Raw genomic sequence first — 21761 nt, forward strand, 5'->3', positions numbered from 1 at the left:
AGGCCAGCACACCGGCCTCTTTCGCCTCCTGCACTCCCGGCTCCACCCCAACCCCAAAAATCGCGAGTCCCCATCCTGGCTTGACCCTGGATCCCACCACCCTCGACACCGTCCTCGCCACCCCCTTCCAGAGCTCCTCCAGTGCCGGGCATGCCCAGAACATATGGGCATGGTTCGCTGGACTCCCCGAGCACCTGACACACCTGTCTTCACCCCCAAAGAACCTACTCATCCCCGTCCCAGTCATGTGGGCCCTATGCAGCACCTTGAATTGGATGAGGCTAAGCCGCGCACACGAGGAGGAAGAATTAACCCTCTCCAGAGCATCAGCCCATGTCCCGTCTTCGATCTGTTCCCCCAGTTCCCCCTCCCACTTAGCTTTCAGCTCCTCTACTGACGCCTCCTCCGCCTCCTGCATAACCTTGTAGATATCAGATATCTTCCCCTCTCTGACCCAGACCCCCGAAAGCACCCTGTCGCTCACCCCCCTCGCGGGAAGCGAAGGGAATCCCTCCACCTGGTGCCTAGCAAATGCCTTTACCTGCAGATACCTGAACATGTTCCCAGGGGGGAGCCCAAATTTCTCCTCCAACTCCCCCAGGCTCGCAAACCTCCCATCAATAAACAGGTCCCTCAGCTGTCTGATGCCCGCTCTGTACCAACCCTGAAATCCCCCATCAATGTTCCCCGGGACGAACCTATGGTTCCCCCTTAACGGAGCCTCCATCGAGCCCCCCACTTCTCCCCTATGTCGCCTCCACTGCCCCCAAATCATGAAGGTAGCCGCCACCACCGGACTCGTGGTATACCTCGGAGGAGGGAGCGGCCACGGCGCCGTTACCAGCGCCCCCAGGCTTGTATCTCCACAGGACGCCCTCTCCATCCGTTTCCATGCTGCCCCCTCCCCCTCCATTACCCACTTGCGCACCATCGACACATTGGCCGCCCAATAATACCCCGAGAGATTAGGTAACGCCAGCCCCCCCCCATCTCTACCCCGCTCCAAGAAGACCCTCTTCACCTTCGGGGTCCCATGCGCCCAAACAGAGCTCATGATGCTGCTAGTCACCCTTCTAAAAAAGGCCCTAGGGATAAAGATGGGCAAACACTGAAAATGGACCAAGAACCTCGGGAGAACTGTCATTTTGACGGACTGCACTCTACCCGCCATCGATAGCGGCACCATGTCCCACCTTTTAAATCTGTTCCACCAGCCTGGTAAAATTAAGCTTATGGACAGTCCCCCAACTCCTGGCCACCTGCACCCCCAGGTATCTGAAACTCTTCACTGCCCTCTTAAATGGGAGTCTCCCAATTCCCTCCTCCTGATCACCCGGGTGTACTACAAATACCTCACTCTTGCCTAAATTTAACTTATAGCCCGAGAAGCCCCCAAATTCCGCTAACAGCTCCATCGCCCCCTGCATTCCCCCTTCTGGATCCGCCACATACAACAGCAGGTCGTCCGCATACAGCGATACACGATGTTCCTCCCCACCCCGCACCAGACCCCTCAATCTCCCTGACTCCCTCAACGCCATAGCCAAAGGTTCAATCGCCAGTGCAAAGAGCAAGGGGGACAGGGGGCACCCCTGCCTGGTCCCACGGTAGAGCCTAAAGTACTCTGATCTCCTTCCATTGGTAACTACACTCACCATCGGAGCCGCGTAGAGCAGCCTCACCCATTTGATGAATCCCTCCCCGAATCCGAACCGCTCCAGCACCTCCCACAGGTACCCCCACTCAACTCTATCAAACGCTTTCTCCGCATCCAGCGCCACCACTATCTCCGCCTCCCCCTCCACTGCCGGCATCATAATAACATTTAGCAGTCTCCGCACATTCGTGTTGAGCTGCCGTCCCTTGACAAATCCTGTCTGATCCTCGTGTATCACCCCTGGCACACAGTCCTCTATCCTGGTGGCCAGCATCTTCGCCAGCAACTTAGCGTCAACATTGAGGAGCGAGATAGGCCTGTATGATCCACACTGCAAGGGGTCCTTATCCTGCTTTAGGATCAGAGAGATCAGTGCCCGCGACATCGTCGGAGGCAAAGCCCCCCCTCCCATGACTCATTGAAGGCTCGCACCAACAGGGGGCCCACCAGATCCGCGTACTTTTTATAAAATTCCACCGGGAACCCGTCATGTCCCGGCGCCTTACCTGACTGCATTTGTCCAATCTCCCTGACTAGCTCCTCCAACTCTATCGGCGCCCCCAGCCCCTCTACCAGCTCCTCTTGAACCCTTGGGAACCATAGCCTGTTCATGAAGCTCTCCATCCCCCCTCTCCCCATCGGAGGTTCTGACCGGTACAGTTCCTCGTAGAAGTCCCTAAAGACCCCATTTACTTCTGTCCCCTTCTGCACGACATTCCCACCCCTATCCGTCACTCCACCAATTTCCCTAGCCGCATCTCGCCTGCGGAGCTGATGCGCCAACATCCTGCTCGCCTACTCCCCATACTCATATACCGTGCCCTGCGACCTCCTCCACTGTGTCTCCGCCTTTCTGGTGGTCAACAAGTCAAATTTGGCCTGCAAACTACGCCATTCCCCGGTGCCTCCGCGTATCTCCTGTCCACATCCAGGAGCTCCCCCACCAGTCTCTCCCTCTCCTTCCTCTCCCTCCTTGCCCTATGGGCCCAGATGGAGAGCAGCTCCCCCCGGATCACTGCTTTCAGAGCCTCCCAGACCATCACCACCCGGACCTCCCCCGTATCATTGGTATCAAGATACCCCTCAATACTTCCCCGGACCCTCCTACACACCTCCTCCTCCGCCAGCATCCCCACATCCAGGCGCCAGAGCGGGCGCTGGTCCCGCGCCTCCCCCATCTCCCGATCAACCCAGTGCGGAGCATGGTCTGAAATTGCTATGGCCGAATACTCTGCATCCTGCACCTTCGGGATCAATCCCCTGCTCAGGATGAAAAAATCTATTCGGGAATAGACCCTATGGACATGGGAGAAAAAGGAATACTCCCGCACTCTCGGCCTCCCAAACCTCCAGGGATCCACCCCTCCCATCTGGTCCATAAACCCCCTCAGTACTTTGGCCGCCGCCGGTCTCCTACCCGTCCTTGAACTGGACCGGTCTAGTGGGGGATCCAGCACTGTGTTAAAGTCTCCCCCCATGATCAGGCCCCCTGCCTCCAGGTCCGGAATGCGGCCCAACAAGCGCCTCATGAAGCCGGCATCATCCCAATTCGGGGCATATACATTAACCAGCACCACCTTCTCTCCCTGCAGCCTACCCTTCACCATAATATATCTGCCCTCCTTGTCCGACACCACCTCAGCCGCCTCGAACGCCACCCTCTTCCCCACCAGAATCGCCACCCCCCGGTTCTTCGCGTCCAATCCTGAGTGAAAAACCTGCCCCACCCACCCCTTCCTCAGACGAACCTGGTCCGCCACCTTCAAGTGGGTCTCCTGGAGCATAGCCACGTCCGCCTTCAGATGAGAAATTACTCTAGTTCTCTTAACCGGCCCATTCAGCCCCCTCACGTTCCAGGTAATCAGCCGGATCAGAGGGCAACCTGCCCCTCTCCCCCGCCGGCTAGCCATAGCTTATCGACTACTTGCCCCAGGCCAGCTCGCCCCGCCTGACCCGTTCCCCATGGCGATAACGCCTCTCACCCCAACCCCCAGCCCCGTACAGAAGAGAACATATAAAGCACATGCCCCCAACGTTCCCCACATACCCCGCACCCATACCCAACAGACAAACCCACCCGGAAACAGAGCAAAAAGAAAACCAGCATAAAAAAAACACGTGTCAAAATTGAAGAACAGCAACAGCAAAAACAGCAACGGCCATAGTATGTCCCCAGACCCTAGTTCGAGTCCAGCTTCTCCGCCTGTACAAAGGCCCACGCCTCCTCCGGGGACTCGAAGTAGTGGTGCCGGTCCTTATATGTCACCCACAGACGCGCAGGCTGCAGCATTCCAAATCTGACCTGCTTGGCATGCAGCACCGCCTTCGTCCGGTTGAACCCGGCCCGCCGCATTGCCACCTCCGCACTCCAGTCCTGGTAGATTCGCACTACCGAATTCTCCCACTTGCTGCTCCTCTCTTTCTTGGCCCAGCGCAGCACACACTCCCGGTCACTAAATCGATGGAACCGCACCAGCACCGCCCGCGGGGGTTCATTTGCCTTCGGCCTCCTGGCCAGCACTCTGTGAGCTCCCTCAAGCTCCAGGGGCAAATGGAAGGACCCCGCTCCCATCAACGAGCTCAACATCGTGGTCACGTACGATGGGAGATCCGACCCTTCCAGCCCCTCCGCCAGGCCCAGGATCCTCAAATTCCTTCGCCTCGTGCGAACGTCCAGCTCCTCCAAGCGGTCTTGCCACTTTTTGTGAAGTGCCTCGTGCAACTCCACTTTCCCCACGAGGACCGCGGCCTCCTCCTCCCGCTCAGCGGCCTGCTACTGCAACTCCCGGATAGGCACCTCCTGGGCCGCCTGAGCTCCAAGCAGCTTGTTGGTAGTCGCATTCAGGGAGTCCAGCAACTCAGCCTTCAGCTCCGCAAAACAGCGCAGAAGAGCAGCTTGCTGCTCCTGCGCCCACTTCCACCAGTCCTCGGGTGTTCCGCCGGCCGCCATTTTGTCCTTCTTCCCCCGCTTTTCTTGGGGAGCTGCTGCAGCTTTTTCCTTTGCCCCACTGAGCACCATACATTATGGGGAATGCTCCTCTAGACACCTTCCCCCACCAGGATTCGTCGAGACAGCGCCGTTTGAGGCCCTCAAATCGGCCCAAAAGTCCTTAAGTAGCGGGAGCTGCGGTGCGGCTTAGCCGCACTTTTCTGACCGCTCCACTCCTAGTCCAGGCCATCCACCGGTGGAGAATCTGAGAAGGAGTGTTCCCACACGGGGAAAAGTCCAAACAGCACCACTACGAGCCCTTAAAAGAGCCCCAAAGTCCGAAAATAGTGGGAGCCACTGAACGTGCGGCTTAGCTCCGCATCACCGCTACCGGAAGTCCGTCTCCGCTTCTTCAATGGCCTTGGTGAGATCTTTTCACAGTTCTTCCCTCTGCTGCTAGAATTCAGCTTTCATAAAGGCCCTCAGGTCAGCTTGAGACCTATAAGCTGGCCCTTCCCCCGCTTGCATACTTGCAGAGGCTTTTGTTTGCTGCTGTTCAGACAAATCTTGCACTGTTTCTGAGGGTCTGATAACCAAGAAACATCCTATTCCTGGGGGAAAATGCTCCTTGAACCTTCACCCACGCCTTTTCATCGAAATTCCAACCTGTGCTGCCCAAAAAAGAGTTCTTTTCTGCAACCTTAGGCAGGAGCTGCCTCTGTGTGCACACTCACTCCATGATGCACACCGGAAGTCGGCCTAACCAGCTTCTATACAGCTCCAGCATAACCCCCCCTCCGCTCTAATTCTCTGTCTCAGCTAAAAACAGCAAGGGATCTGATGTGACCATCAATTCACAAGACACGTGGTTGGAAGTGAACAGTGGTTTTAATAGTCTTACAACTGAGCCTGCCTGCGACGAGATGAACTGGTAGCAGGCTCACGACTGCAGAGCTTTATACTTCTGGTTAGTGGGAGGAGCCATGGGCGGAGCCCAGTACAAACTCCTCATCACCCCCTATGGGCAGAGCCGCACAACGGCTCGTATACAGAGCCCACAAGGACACATTACATATAATACAACACAGTGTGAATTACTAGGTTTATAATTCACCACATTCACCCCCTGTAAAACAATCAAGTCCGGCGGGGGTGATGGGTCTACAAATTGAGCCGGTCCGGCGGCCGAGTCGTCCTTTGGGATCGGCGAAGCACCGGGGTTGCAGCCTCTTCAGGTAGCTGGGTGGTGACGGTCGGTGAGGGTACGATAGTGGACTCCGGGGGTGATTCGGTCCGAGCTTCGTACCCGACTGAATGGGCAGCACGGTAGCATTGTGGATAGCATAATTGCTTCACAGCTCCAGGGTCCCAGGTTCGATTCCGGCTTGGGTCACTGTGTGTGTGGAGTCTGCACATTCTCCCCGTGTGTGCGTGGGTTTCCTCCGGGTGCTCCGGTTTCCTCCCACAGTCCAAAGATGTGCAGGTTATGTGGATTGGCCGTGATAAATTGCCCTGAGTGTCCAAAATTGCCCTTAGTGTTGGGTGGGGTTACTGGGTTATGGGGATACGGTGGAGGAGTTGACCTTGGGTAGGGTGCTCTTTCCAAGAGCCGGTGCAGACTCGATGGGCCGAATGGCCTCCTTCTGCACTGACAATTCTATGATATCTATGATGACTGGTTCGACGGGTGATGGGGAGTGCCGGAAACCCATAGGCGCGGGGGCGCGGAGCACGGGCAGTGATCCTGTAGGTGCGGGGGCGCAGGGCACGGAGGGTTGTGTGGGGTGTAGTGTGAGGGGTACCTCGGCGGTGGTGGTGGTAGAGTTGGATCCTGCAGGTGCCAGGTCCCGGAGGGAAACAGTGTCCTGACGGTCGTCAGGGTATTCGATGAAAGCGTATTGGGGGTTCGAGTGGAGTAGGAGCACTCTCTCTACGAGTGGGTCAGTTTTGTGTGCCCGGACGTGCTTCCGGAGGAGAACCGGGCCCGTTGTCTTCAACCAAGCTGGGAGCGAAACCCCCGTGGTAGTGCCCCTGGAAAAAGCAAATAGCCGTTTGTGAGGGGTCTGGTTGGTGGCGGTGCACAGGAGGGACCTAATAGCGTGGAGCGCGTCGGGGAGGACCTCCTGCCAGTGGGAGGTCGGGAGATTCCTGGACCGGAGGGTCAGTAGGACGGTCTTCCAGACCGTCGTATTCTCCCTCTCCACCTGTCTGTTCCCCCTAGGGTTGTAGCTGGTAGTCCTGCTCGAGGCGATGCCCTTGTCAAGCAGGTACTGACGCAGCTCGTCGCTCATAAAGGGCGAACCCCTGTGGCTGTGTACGTAGCTGGGGAACCCGAACAGGGTAAAGATACTGTGCAGAGCTCTGATGACTGTGTGGGAGGTCATATCGGGGCACGGGATGGAAAATGGGAAGCGGGAGAACTCGTTGATGACGTTCAGGAAATGCACATTCCGATTGGTCGAGGGGAGTGGCCCTTTGAAATCAATGCTCAGGCGTTCAAAGGACCGGGATGCTTTTACCAGGTGGGCCCTGTCTGGTCTATAGAAGTGCGGTTTGCACTCCGCACAGATCGGGCAATCCCTGGTGATGGCTTTTATCTCCTCGGTGGAGAAAGGCAGATTTCGGGCTTTGATGTAGTGGGCGAGCCAGGTGACCCCCGGGTGGCAGAGGTCATTGTGGATAGCTTTCAGGGGGTCATCTTGTGCGCTGGCGCACGTGCCGCGGGACAGGGCATCCGGAGGCTCGTTGAGCTTCCCGGGTCGATATTTGATATCGTAACTATAGGTGGAGAGTTCGATCCTCCACCGCAGGATTTTATCAGTTTTAATTTTGCCACTTTGTGAGTTGTCAAACATGAAGGCAACCGATCTTTGGTCGGTGATGAGGGTGAACCTCCTACCTGCGAAGTAGTGCCTCCAGTGTTGTACGGCTTCCACGATGGCTTGTGCTTCCTTTTCGACTGAGTGTCGAAGTTCCGAAGCGAAGAGGGTTCGGGAGCAAAAGGCAACTGGTCTCCCTGCCTTATTCAGTCTGGCTGCGAGAGCGACTTCTGAGGCGTCGCTCTCCACCTGGAAGGGGACGGATTCATCCACCGCCCGCATGGCTGCTTTGGCGATGTCCTCCTTGATGCAGGTGAAGGCCTGGCGAGCCTCAGCTGACAGTGGGAAGAGTGTGGCCTTAAATAGTGGGCGGGCTTTGTCCGCATACTGAGGGACCCACTGGGCATAATACGAGAAGAATCCCAGGCACCTTTTGAGGGCCCTGGGTCAATGAGGGAGAGGGAGTTGGTCCGGGTCGGGGCCCAGGACTCCGTTTTCCACGACATAGCCGAGGATGGCTAGCCTGGTCGTGCGGAAAACGCATTTCTCCGTGTTATACGTGAGGTTAAGTTTCTGGGCAGTTTGGAGAAATCGATGGAGGTTAGCGTCGTGGTCCTGCTGATCATGGCCGCAGATGGTGACGTTATCCAAGTACGGAAACGTGGCCCGCAGCCCGTACTGGTCCACCTTTCGGTCCATTGCTCGTTGGAACACCGAGACCCCATTCGTGACGCCAAAAGGAACCCGGAGGAAATGGAAGAGGTGGCCATCTGCCTCAAACGCCGTGTAGTGGCGGTCCTCCGGGGGAGCTGGTGGTATGCAGACTTCAGATCCACCATGGAGAAAATGCGGTACTGGGTGATCTGATTCACCATGTCTGCAATCCTGGGAAGGGGGTACGCATCAAGGAGCGTGAACCGATTAATGGTTTGGCTATAGTCCACTACCATACGGAATTTTCCCCCGGTCTTGACGACCATCACCTGAGCTCTCCAGGGGCTGTTACTGGCCTCAAAGACCCCCTCACGTAGGAGCCTATGGACCTCGGTTCTGATAAACACCCTGTCCTGCAAGCTATACCGCCTGCTGAGAGTGGCTACGGGTTTGCAGTCCGGAGTGAGGTTAGCAAAGAGTGGAGGGGGGGTCGATTTTTAGCATCGCTAGACTGCAGATAGTGAGTGGAGGTAGGTCCCCGCCGAAGCTGAGTGTGAGGCTTTTGAGGTTGCACTGGAAGTCGAGTCCCAGTAAGAGTGGGGCGCAGAGTTCGGGGAGTACGTACAGCTGGAAGTTTGGGTAGCTGGTGCCCTGAATCGTCGTGACGTTGCGCCCTTGGAGGTGAACAGAGTGTGAGCCCGAAGCGAGGGATATAGTTTGCCGTGCAGGGAAAATAGGGAGCGAACAGCGTCTTACCAGATCAGGGTGTACGAAGCTCTCAGTGCTCCCGGAGTCGAAGAGGCACAATGTACTGTACCCGTTGATTTTAACGGTCATCATAGAGTTGCGGAGGTGTTTCGGACGCGATTGGTCCAACGTGACCGCGCTGAGTTGCGGGTAGTCGGCGGCTCGATCAGCTGTGCTGGAGTGGCCCCGTGATGACTGTCCGCTGAGGTCGTAGTCTTCGAGGTGAGTTTCAGAGTTTGAAGAGGATGGATCCCAAGATGGCTGCCCCCGTGGATCGCACATAGCGGACGGCAAGGAAGATGGCATCCAAGATGGCAGCCCCCATGAGTCGCACGTGGCCGGCCGTGTGGAGGAGGGTTGCCAAGATGGCGACCCCCATGAGTCAGGTGGGGGCGGAGTCGGCATACAGGCTGCAGCATTTCGGGGCCTGCGAGTTTGGGAAGCGAGTGCTCTGGGCTGCGGGAGAGTTTGGAGAGGGGGTTTTCTTCGCCAGGCAGACCCGGGCATAGTGTCTATTGCGACCGCAGCTGCTGCAGGTCGCGTTGCGTGCCGGGCAGTGCTGCCGTGGGTGTTGGGGCTGCCCACAAAATGGCACACTGGGGCTGCGTAGTGGGTGGGTGGCCGCGCGGCGCAGGCCTGGGGCAGTCGCTGGTCGGGGGCCCAGGATGGGGTCGCTTGGTCCGCGAGGAACGAGGTGAGGCTGCGGAACGAGACCTCCATGGTTGCAGCTAACTCTACAGTGTCCTCCAAGTTCTGGGCCCCTTTTTCAAGCAACCGCTGGCGCACATAGTTGGACCTGAGCCCTGCCACGTATACCTCTTGGACAGCGAGCTCCATATGTTGGGCGGCTGATACAGCTTGGTAATTGCAGTCTCGAGCTAAAGCTTTTAAATCGCACAGGAATTCGTCCAGCGACTCCGCGGGGCACTGGCGGCGGGTCGTAAAAATGTGGCGCGCGTAGACCTCGTTGATGGGCATCACATACATTCGATCGAGCATGGCCAGGGCCTCCGTATACGAGGTAGTACTGTTAAGTTGAGTAGAGATACGGTGGCTCACCCTTGTGTGCAATAGGCTGAGTTTCTGCTCCTGCGTAGTTTCTGAAGTGCTTGATTCAGCCAGATAGACCTTGAAACATCTGAGCCAGTGTAGAAAGATTTCTTTCATCTCTGCAGCCTGCGGGTCGAGTTCTAGTCGGTCAGTTTTGAGGGCTGATTCCATAGTAGTTTTCTTCAAGTTTCCTAAGACTATTAAATTGATGAGACCATCAATTCACAAGACACGTGATTGGAAGTGAACAGTGGTTTTAATAGTCTTACAACTGAGCCTGCCTGCAACGAGATGAACTGGCAGCAGGCTCACGCCTGCAGAGCTTTATACTTCCGGTTAGTGGGAGGAGCCATGGGCGGAGCCAAGGGTGGAGCCCAGTACAAACTCCTCATCTCCCCGTATGGGCAGAGCCGCGCAACGGCTCACATACAGAGCCCACAAAGACACAACACATATAATTCAACACAGTGTGAATTACTAGGTTTATAATTCACCACATGACCCAGGACCGATCCCTGTAGAACACCGCTGGACACCAGCTTCCAGTCACAAAAACAACCTTTGACCATCACCAGCTGCCTCCTGCCACTCAGCCAATTTGGATCCAATTTGCCAAATCACCCTGGATTCCATGGCTCTTACCTTCTTGCTCATTCTCCCATGTGGGACCTTGTCAAAAGTCTTACTGAAGTCCAAGTAGAGTCCATCAAGAATCATAGAATCCCTACAGTGCAGAAGTAGGCCATTCGGCCCATCGAGTTTGCACCAACCCACTGAAAGAGCACCCTCCCCCAATCCCCCACCCCACTCTATCCCCCGTGACCCCATTCAGCATAGCCAATCCTCCTAACATGTACATCTTTGGACTGCGGGAGGAAACTGGAGGAACCGGAGGAAACCCACGCACAGTCACTTGAAGTCGGAATCGAACCCGGGTCCTCAGTGCTGTGAAGCTGCAGTGCTAACCACTGTGCCACCCTGTCGCCCATCAACTGCACTGCCCTCATTTACACACCCCGTCACCTCCTTGAAAGATTCAATCAAATTTGTTATACGTGACCTCCCTTTGACAAAGCCATGCTGACTATTCTTGATTAATCCTTGCCTCCCAAAGTGGCGATTAGATAGTCCAGTTTGCAGCCGAATTCGTGAGTCCAGTACGGTCTTATGCCTCCTGGGTGCAAGGGTTTGGGACATAACGGATCAACTGGACAAACGTCTGGAAATGGAGGTTGACGTTCATGTGGGAAACAACAACATTGGGATAGTTTCCAGATCCTGCAGGAGCAGTTTCGGGAGTTAGGGAGTAGATTGAAATGTAGGAGCTCCAGTAGTAATCTCAGAAATATTACCTGTGTCACGAGATTCACCATTTAGACAAAGGCAGATCAGGGAGGTAAGAGCGTGGCTTAAGGGATGGTGTCGAAAGGAGGGGTTTAGATTTTGGGAACAGTTTTGGGAAAGGAGAAAGCTGGTTACAAGAGAAGAGCTTCAGCTGAGTTCAAATGGAACCAATGTCTTGGCGGTGAGGGTAAATAGTGTAGTGGGGTTGGATTTAAACTTGTAAGGCAGGGAGATGGGTCAACTAATGCTCCTAGTTTCAGAAGTACCAGTGAAGGCAAAAGAGAGAACAAAAAACAATACAGCACAGGAACAGGCCCTTCGGCCGTCCAAACCTGCGCCGACCATGGTACCTGCCTGAACTAAAACGGTATGCGCTTAGGGAGTCCGTATCCTTCCATTCCCATCCTATTCATATATTGGTCTAGTTGCCCCAGAAATGCCGCTAATTGTACCTGCTCCCACTACCTCCCCAGGCAGCTATCTATTTGCTAGGCATCTATTTACTACCCTTTGTGTAAAAAAACTTGCCTCACACATTGTTCTAAACTTTTCCCCCACACTTTAAACCTATGTCCCCCAGTTCTTGACTCCCCTACCCTAGGAAAGAGCATCTGACTATCCACTCCATCCATGCCACACATAATCTTGTAGACCTCTATCAGGTCGCCTGTCAACCTCCATCGTTCCAGTGAGAACAGACCCAGTTTATCCAACCTCTCCTCATAGCTAATGCCCTCCATCCCAGGCAACATCCTAGTATACCGCTTCTGTACCCTCTCCAAAGCATCCACATTCTTCTGGTAGTGTGGCAACCAGAATTGGACACAATATTCCAAATGAGGCCGAACTAAGGTCCTGTACAGCTGCAACATGACTTGCCAATTTTTATATTCATTTCCCCGACCGATGAAGGCCAGCATGCCGTATGCCTTCTTGACCACCTTATCCACAGCGCTGCCACTTTCAGTGATTGGTGGACATGCCCAGATCTCTCTGCCTGTCAGTACTGGCAATCATTCTACCATTTATTGTGTAATTCCGACATGCATGGGACCTTCCAAAGTGCATTACCTCGCACATAAATAGAATTTACAGTGCAGAAGGAGGCCATTCTGCTGAGGCCATAGGGGCTGTTTAGTACACTGGGCTAAATCGCTGGCTTTGAAAGCAGACCAAGGCAGGCCAGCAGCACGGTTCGATTCCCGTAACAGCCTCCCTGAACAGGCGCCGGAATGTGGCGACTAGGGGCTTTTCACAGTAACTTCATTGAAGCCTACTCGTGACAATAAGCGATTTTCATTTCATTCGGCCCATCGAGTCTGCACCAGCTCTTGGAAAGAGCACCCTACCCAAGGTCGACACCGCCACCCTATCCCCATAACCCAGTAACCCCACCCAACACTAGGCAATTTATCATGGCCAATCCACCTAACCTACACATCTTTAGACTGTGGGAGGAAACCGGAGCACCCGGAGGAAACCCACGCACACACGGGGAGGATGTGCAGACTCCACACAGACAGTGACCCAAACCGGAATCGAACCTGGGACCCTGGAGCTGTGAAGCAATTGTGCTATCCACAATGCTACCGTGCTGCCCCGGATGTCCGGATTAAACTCGGTCTGCTATTTCTCCGCCCAAGACTCCAACCAGTTTATATCCTGCTGTATCCTCTGACAATCCTCTTCATGATCCGCAACTCCATCAATTTTTGTGTCGTCTGCGAACTTACTAATCAGACCAGCTACATTTTCTTCCAAATCATAATAATATAACAATGATAATCGCTTATTGTCACATGTAGGCTTCAATTAAGTTATTGTGAAAAGCCCCTAGTCGCCACATTCCGGCGCCTGCTCGGGGAGACTGGTACGGGAATTGAACCCGCACTGTTGCTTTGTTCTGCATTACAAGCCAGCTGTTTAGCCCACTGTGCTATCATTTATATACACCACGAACAACAAAGGCCCCTGTCGTGTTAAGCACACTGAGATAACACGGGCTGCAACTGGATGCAGCTGTAACTGAAATATACTCCAGACCTTGAAGTTAGTTCAATTTGATTTATTGAACCTGTCACACAGTTAGCACAGTTCTCTGTGAGTTCGACTCTTTGCTAACCTAAGTGTGATTACTCTGTCTGACTGAACCAGACTAGCTCTTAGCCACGTACTGGAGGTGTTATGTGATATATACACCCGGCTCACTCTGTAGATGTCCCCAGTGGAAAGAGGCGGAGTGTGAGTGCCTCGTGCCTTTTCTAGTGGGAAACCACCCCCCCCAGCGTTCTGCCTGCTGATTGGTTATGTCCTGTTCTCTGTGTTCATTAGCTGTCTGTCTGTATCTCATTATGCGCATGTCTGCATATCATGACAGTCCCAGAACTGATCCTTGTGGAACGCCGCTAGTCAAAGCCTTCCATTCAGAAAAGCACCTTTCTACTGCTACCTTTTGTCTTCTGTGCCCAAGCCAATTCTGTATCCAACTTGCCAGCTCTCCTCTGATCCCATGTAACATCACCTTTTGCACAGTCTGCCATGAGGTACCTTGTCAAAGGCAAAATGGGGAACGGTCAAAGTGAGAGAAGGCTTGAGTGTTGACAGTGAACAAAGAAATGGTTGCTTCCTAAAGGGCAAGAAAGAGATAAGGGCTGGGTTAAATTGTAGGTATGTAAATCACGGTGTATCATGAACAAAATTGAGGAACTGGAAGCAGAAATTGCTCTAGGGAATATGACAGAAACATGGCCCAGACCAGAACAGGACTGATACTTAACATCCCGTGTTAAGTATTTTTAGGTTTTTAGTAGGAAGAGGGTGGGTAAAAAGGGAGGAAGTGTAGCAGTCTTGGTCAAAGATAGTATCCAAGCTCTTGAACGAGATGCATTGCCTGAATTAGAATCTATATAGTTGGAGGTGAGAAACAGGGAGGAAGTAGTGACCTTGCTTGGTATTTACTGTAGACCCCAAATAGTGGGGAGGAAATGGAAGAGGGAATTTGTAGGTGGATTATGGAAACCTGCAGGGCAAGTAGGGTTGTGATAGTTGGAGATTCAATTACCCTAAGGTAGGGGTATCAAGAGGCAGATTAAATATATTCAAGAGGCGGCTGGATATAGCACTTGGGGAGAATGGGATCAAAGACTATGGGGAGAAAGCAGGATTAGGCTATTGAGTTGGATGATCAGCCATGATCGTGATGAATGGCGGAGCAGGCTCGAAGGGCCAAAAGGCCTCCTCCTGCTTCTATCTATGTATCTATGTAGACTGGGAGATGGTCCCACACAAGAGATTAGTGAGCAAACTTAAAGCTCATGTTATTGGGGGTAATGTATTGATGTGGATGGAGAACTGGTTGGCAGACAGGAAGCAGAGAGTGGGAATAAACGGGTCCTTTTCAGAGTGGCAGGCAGTGACTAGTGGGGTACCGCAGGGTTCAGTGCTGGGACCCCAGCTCTTCACAATATATGTAAATCACGGTGTATCTTCACCCAGACCAGAACAATGATTTGGATGAAGGAATTGCAATATCTCCAAATTTGCAGATGACACTAAGCTGGGTGGCAGTGTGTGCTGTGAGGAGGATGCAGAGAGGCTGCAGGGTGACTTGGACAGGTTGGCTGAGTGGGCAAATACTTGGCAAATGCAACTTAATGTGGGTTAATGTGAGGCTATCCACTTTGGTGGCAAAAACAGGAAGGCAGATTATTATCTGAATGGTGGCAGTTTAGGAAAAGGGGAAGTGTAACGAGACCTGGATGTCACGGTGGAACAGTCGCTGAAGGTTGGCATTCGGGTACAGCAGGCAGTGAGGAAAGCTAATGGCATGCTGGTCTTCATAGCGAGAGGGTTTGAGTATCGGAGTAGGGATGTCTTGCTGCAGTTATACAGGGCCTTGGTGAGGCCACACCTTGAGTATTGTGCAGTTTTGGTTTCCTAGTTTGAGGAAGGGCATTCTTGCTATTGAGTGTGTTCGATTCCTGGCTTGGGTCACTGTCTGTGCGGAGTCTGCACGTTCTCCCCTTGTCTGCGTGGGTTTCCTCCGGGTACTCCGGTTTCCTCCCACACGTCCTGAAAGACATTCTGTTAGGTTATCTGGACATTCTGAATTCTCCCTCCGTGTACCTGAACAGGCGCCGGAATGTGGCGACCAGGGTTTTTTTCACAGTAACTTCATTGCAGTGTTAATGTAAGCCTACTTGTGACAATAAAGATCATTATTATTATTATTAGATGAGGAAGAACATCTTCTCTCAGAGAGTTGTGAACTTGTGGAATTCTCTACCACAGAAAGCTGTTGGGGCCAGTTCATTGGATATATTCAAGAGGGAGCTGGACGTGGCCCTTCCGGCTAAAGGGATCAGGGAGTATGGAGAGAAAGCGGGAGTGGGATACTGAATTTACATGATCAGCCATGATCCTATTGAATGGTGGTGCAGGTTCGAAGGGCCGAATGGATTCCTCCTGTATCTATTTCTATGTTCCAATGGAAGGGAAGAAATCCCTGCAGTGTGTGCAGGAGAATTTTCTGGAACAGCACATTTCCAGTCCGAGCAGGGGGCAAGCTGTGCTGGATCTGATCCTGGGAAATGAGGCAGGGCAGGTGGAAAACATCAGAGTGGGGGAGCAGTTGGGAAGTAGCGATCATAATATAATAAGATTCAATATTAAGTTGGAAAAGGATCAAAATCAGACACAGATTAATATCCCAGACTGGAAAAGGTTGAACTGGAGTAGGTTGATTGGAAATGCATTTTGGTGAATAAAACGGTAGATGAAAAATGGGAGAGATGAATAAGCAGAGAAGATTAAGAGGCGACCTTATTGAGGTGTCCAAAATTCCGAACCATTTTGACAGGGTAAAGAAGGATATTCTGTTTCCACTGGTTGGTATGTCAGTGACTCGGGTGTGACAATTTCAAGATGGTCAGCAAGAGAGGTCGGAGTGAGATGGGGAGAAACCTCTTTACTCAGAGAGCTGTTGGGGTTTGCAATGTGCTGCCTGGGATAGTGGTGGAGGTGGATCCCACAAGAGGTTTCAAAAGAGAGCTGGATATATATTTGAAAGTGATTAATTTAGAGGGTTACGGAGATAGAGGCCTAGCTAGGATCTCTTTCAGGAGCCGGTGCTGACATGATGGGCTAAAGTCTGTGCTGTAAAATTCTATGATTGTACAATTGATTGTTCCTCAACACTTTGAAAAAAATAAATTTAGAATGCCAATTAATTTTTTCCAATTAAGGGGCACTTTCCCGTGGCCGATCCACCTGCCCTGCACATCTTTGGGTTGTGGGGGTGAAACCCACGCAGACACGGGGAGAATACGCAAACTCCACGGACAGTGACCCAGAGCTGGGATTGGACCTGGGACTTCGGTGCCGTGACATTTTTCCTCAACATTTAAGGCGTTTTAGTGTTTATGATTATAACATGCTGAATTAAAAAACACAAATAAATATTTTTAAAGGGAAAGCACCCAAATTATTATGGTACAGGCTAGCACCATCAGAAATTAAAATAAATAAATAAGTTAAATAGCAAATATTCTCCATTTGACATGGAACCATCATCTTTAATTACTGCCTGGGAATGGGCTCAGGCTGCCTGGGAACGGGATCAGGCCCTGCCTGGGAATGGGCTCAGGCTGCCTGGGAATGGGATCAGGCTGCCTGGGAACGGGCTCAGGCCCTGCCTGGGAATGGGATCAGGCTGCCTGGGAACGGGCTCAGGGTGCCTGGGAACGGGCTCAGGCTGCCTGGAAATGGGCTCAGGCCCTGCCTGGGAATGGGATCAGGCTGCCTGGGAACGGGCTCAGGCCCTGCCTGGGAATGGGATCAGGCTGCCTGGGAACGGGCTCAGGGTGCCTGGGAATGGGCTCAGGCTGCCTGGGAACGGGCTCAGGCCCTGCCTGGGAACGGGCTCACGCTGCCTGGGAACGGGCTCAGGCTGCCTGGGAACCGGCTCAGGCTGCCTGGGAATGGGCCCAGGCTGCCTGGGAAGGGGCTCAGGCTGCCTGGGAAGGGGCTCAGGCTGCCTGGGAACGGGCTCAGGCTGCCTGGGAACGGGCTCAGGCTGCCTGGGAATGGGCTCAGGCTGCCTGGGAACGGGCTCAGGCTGCCTGGGAATGGGATCAGGCTGCCTGGGAACGGGCTCAGGCCCTGCCTGGGAACGGGCTCAGGCTGCCTGGGAACGGGCTCAGGCTGCCTGGGAACGGGCTCAGGCCCTGCCTGGGAATGGGCTCAGGCTGCCTGGGAATGGGCTCAGGCTGCCTGGGAACGGGCTCAGGCCCTGCCTGGGAACGGGCTAAGGCTGCCTGGGAATGGGATCAGGCTGCCTGGGAACGGGCTCAGGCCCTGCCTGGGAATGGGATCAGGCCCTGCCTGGGAACGGGCTCAGGCCCTGCCTGGGAATGGGCTCAGGCTGCCTGGGAACGGGCTCAGGCTGCCTGGGAACGGGCTCAGGCGCTGCCTGGGAACGGGCTCAGGCTGCCTGGGAATGGGCTCAGGCTGCCTGGGAACGGGCTCAGGCCCTGCCTGGGAACGGGCTCAGGCTGCCTGGGAATGGGATCAGGCCCTGCCTGGGAACGGGCTCAGGCTGCCTGGGAATGGGCTCAGGCCCTGCCTGGGAACGGGCTCAGGCTGCCTGGGAACGGGCTCAGGCTGCCTGGGAACGGGCTCAGGCTGCCTGGGAACGGGCTCAGGCTGCCTGGGAACAGGCTCAGGCTGCCTGGGAACGGGCTCAGGCTGCCTGGGAACGGGCTCAGGCTGCCTGGGAACGGGCTCAGGCTGCCTGGGAACGGGCTCAGGCTGCCTGGGAACGGGCTCAGGCCCTGCCTGGGAACGGGCTCAGGGTGCCTGGGAACGGGCTCAGGCTGCCTGGGAACGGGCTCAGGCTGCCTGGGAACGGGCTCAGGCTGCCTGGGAACGGGCTCAGGCTGCCTGGGAACGGGCTCAGGCCCTGCCTGGGAACGGGATCAGGCCCTGCCTGGGAACGGGCTCAGGCTGCCTGGGAACGGGCTCAGGCTGCCTGGGAACGGGCTCAGGCTGCCTGGGAACGGGCTCAGGCCCTGCCTGGGAACGGGCTCAGGCCCTGCCTGGGAACGGGCTCAGGCTGCCTGGGAACGGGCTCAGGCTGCCTGGGAACGGGCTCAGGCTGCCTGGGAACGGCCTCAGGCTGCCTGGGAACGGGCTCAGGCTGCCTGGGAACGGGCTCAGGCTGCCTGGGAACGGGCTCAGGCTGCCTGGGAACGGGCTCAGGCTGCCTGGGAACGGGCTCAGGCTGCCTGGGAACGGGCTCAGGCTGCCTGGGAATGGGCTCAGGCTGCCCGGGAACGGGCTCAGGGTGCCTGGGAACGGGCTCAGGCTGCCTGGGAATGGGCTCAGGCTGCCTGGGAATGGGATCAGGCCCTGCCTGGGAACGGGCTCAGGCCCTGCCTGGGAATGGGATCAGGCTGCCTGGGAACGGGCTCAGGCTGCCTGGGAACGGGCTCAGGCCCTGCCTGGGAACGGGCTCAGGCTGCCTGGGAACGGGCTCAGGCCCTGCCTGGGAACGGGGTCAGGCTGCCTGGGAACGGGCTCAGGCTGCCTGGGAACGGGGTCAGGCTGCCTGGGAACGGGCTCAGGCTGCCTGGGAACGGGCTCAGGCTGCCTGGGAACGGGCTCAGGCTGCCTGGGAATGGGCCCAGGCTGCCTGGGAACGGGCTCAGGGTGCCTGGGAACGGGCTCAGGGTGCCTGGGAACGGGCTCAGGTCCTGTATTGAAGAGGCACAGTTCAAACAGGGGGACCTCTGGCTCTAGAAACTTGGCACTGTGGGAATTGGCAAGTGGCAAAAAAGTTTTGCATGAATTGACTGAGACATGGATGCACGTATCAGTATAAATAGGTCTCATTTTTAGGTATGTACGTCAGACAGCAACAACCAGGATAGAGGGAATTTACTTAAACATTCTGCCCTTTTCTATTTCTTTTCAAAGTTGAGGCAACTTTATCAGACAGGTTTCTCCTCTGTGGATCAGCACTTTAAACAGCAGAGGTCTGCTCCCCCGCTGCTGTAGCCTTCCCCGAGAGACTACCTGAAATGTTGTCCGAATCCAGCAGCTCCACAATGCTATACGGGGAACAATCCTCCAGGCCAAGCTTTGCAGACAACCAACCACAGAAACCTTTCTCCAGGTCTCGCACCGCCTGCCACCACTCCCCAAATGACCAGGAAATCTGTGTCACGCTTGTGTATACGCTGAGGGACACTGACATCACCACGATTAGCACAGGGTAAAAAATGATTAAAAATGGGCAAATTGTAATTTTATGCCAGAAGGAGCGCTCCTCGTTGTAAACCAGGAAAATGTTGTACCAGGTGATGGTCCCATAATAAAAGCACAAGACAAAGGACAACACAAAGACCACTGGAGCACAAAGAAGGCTCCACAGGACAACATGAGGACCTCGATACAATCCCAAATCACATGCTTTCTTCTGGCCTTTTTCCTTTGGCTCTGGTGGCTCCTTGGACTTGGTTAGTTCCTGGAGCTCTTTCTCAGTTAATGTTACATGGATGTCCACCATCTGCCCCTTCTTCTTGCCACGGGTGATTGTTCCAGTTAGTGTCACATATCTGCTGTCTGTAGGCCCGCTCCAGCCACCTATCCCACAAACAACAATTTTAATCAGTCAACAATATAAAATAAACATTTCTTTCCAATTTGAGGCTCAGGGGGTACTGGGAACATAGGGCTTGGGAGAAGAAATGGGCCATTTCTCCCGAGCAGCACCTGGAGGAAATGCAAGAGGAGGAAACTGTGACAGACAGTTGGCAGCAACCAGAGAGTGCAAGTGCAGATTGAAAACAGCACGAGTGCAGTGTAACTCGGTGTACCGGCTTGGTTCCTGCAGCTCCTGACAACAATGAACAAAGGAAAGTACAGCACAGGAACAGGCCCTTCAGCCATCCAGGCCTGCACCGACCATGCTGTCTGTCAGGGCTAAAACCTTCCTGGGTCCGTATCCCTCTATTCCCATCCTATTCATGTATTTGTCATGTATTCATGTATTTGTTAAATGTCACTATCGTCCCTGCTTCCACCACCTCCTCCGGCAGCGAGTTCCAGGCACCCACTACCCTCTGTGTAAAACACTTGCCTCGTACAGCTCCTCTAAACCTTTCCCCTCGCACCTTAAACCTGTGCCTCCTAGTAACTGACCCCTCTACCCTGGGAAAAAGCCTCTATCCACTCTGTCTATGCCCCTCACAATTTTGTAGACCTCTATCAGCACGCCCCTCAACCTCCGTCGTTCCAGTGAGAACAAACAGAGTTTATTCAACCGCTCCCCATAGCTAATGCCCTCCATACCAGGCAACATCCTGGTAAATCTCTTCTGCACCCTCTCTAAAGCCTCCACATCCTTCTGGTAGTGTGACGACCAGAATTGAATAGTATACTCCAAGTGTAGCCTAACTAAGGTTCTATACAGCTGCAACATGACTTGCCAATTCTTATACTCAATGCCCCGGCCAATGAAGGCCAGCGTGCTGTATACCGCGGCCAATGAAGGGCAGCGTGCTCTATGCCCCGGCCAATGAAGGCCAGCGTGCTGTATGCCCCGGCCAATGAAGGGCAGCGTGCTGTATGCCCCGGCCAATGAAGGGCAGCGTGCCGTATACACCGGCCAATGAAGGCCAGCGTGCTGTATGCCTCGGCCAATGACGGGCAGCGTGCCGTATACACCGGCCAATGAAGGGCAGCGAGCTGTATGCCCCGGCCAATGAAGGCCAGCGTGCTGTATGCCCCGGCCAATGAAGGCCAGCGTGCCGTATGCCCCGGCCAATGAAGGGCAGCGTGCTGTATGCCCCGGCCAATGAAGGCCAGCGTGCCGTATACACCGGCCAATGAAGGCCAGCGTGCCGTATGCCCCGGCCAATGAAGGGCAGCGTGCCGTATACACCGGCCAATGAAGGGCAGTGTGCTGTATGCCCCAGCCAATGAAGGGCAGCGTGCTCTATGCCCCGGCCAATGAAGGGCAGCGTGCTCTATGCCCCGGCCAATGAAGGCCAGCGTGCTGTATGCCCCGGCCAATGAACGGCAGCGTGCTGTATACCGCGGCCAATGAAGGCCAGCGTGCCGTATGCCCCGGCCAATGAAGGCCAACGTGCAGTATGCCCCGGCCAATGAAGGCCAGCGTGCTCTATGCCCCGGCCAATGAAGGCCAGCGTGCTCTATGCCCCGGCCAACGAAGGTCAGCGTGCTGTATACCGCGGCCAATGAAGTGCAGCGTGCTCTATGCCCCGGCCAATGAAGGCCAACGTGCAGTATGCCCCGGCCAATGAAGGGCAGCGTGCTCTATGCCCCGGCCAATGAAGGCCAACGTGCAGTATGCCCCGGCCAATGAAGGCCAGCGTGCCGTATACACCGGCCAATGAAGGCCAGCGTGCTCTATGCCCCGGCCAATGAAGGCCAGCGTGCTGTATGCCCCGGCCAATGAAGGCCAGCGTGCTGTATGCCCCGGCCAATGAAGGCCAGCGTGCAGTATGCCCCGGCCAATGAAGGCCAGCGTGCTGTATGC

At 54.7% G+C, this 21761-nt stretch overlaps 1 protein-coding gene across 3 annotated transcripts in view; it reads right to left on the bottom strand.

Annotated features, from left to right (window-relative positions):
• tmem169b (transmembrane protein 169b) overlaps positions 1–21761 on the bottom strand; it is a 77069-nt gene that overhangs the window by 12433 nt on the left and 42875 nt on the right. Inside the window, exons 3-4 of one of the 3 annotated variants that reach the window (XM_038790230.1) lie at positions 19274–19843; positions 13611–13826 (exon numbers count right to left, since the gene is read on the bottom strand). In XM_038790230.1, coding sequence (XP_038646158.1) covers positions 13774–13826; positions 19274–19843 — 623 coding nt within the window. In that variant the 3' untranslated portion in view covers positions 13611–13773. Of the gene's footprint in view, positions 1–13610; positions 13827–15536; positions 19844–21761 lie in introns of those variants that run through there. The other 2 variants (XM_038790231.1, XM_038790229.1) reach the window with 2 other exon arrangements.

Source organism: Scyliorhinus canicula, chromosome 2, assembly GCF_902713615.1.
Source record: "Scyliorhinus canicula chromosome 2, sScyCan1.1, whole genome shotgun sequence".
NCBI lineage: Eukaryota > Metazoa > Chordata > Chondrichthyes > Carcharhiniformes > Scyliorhinidae > Scyliorhinus > Scyliorhinus canicula.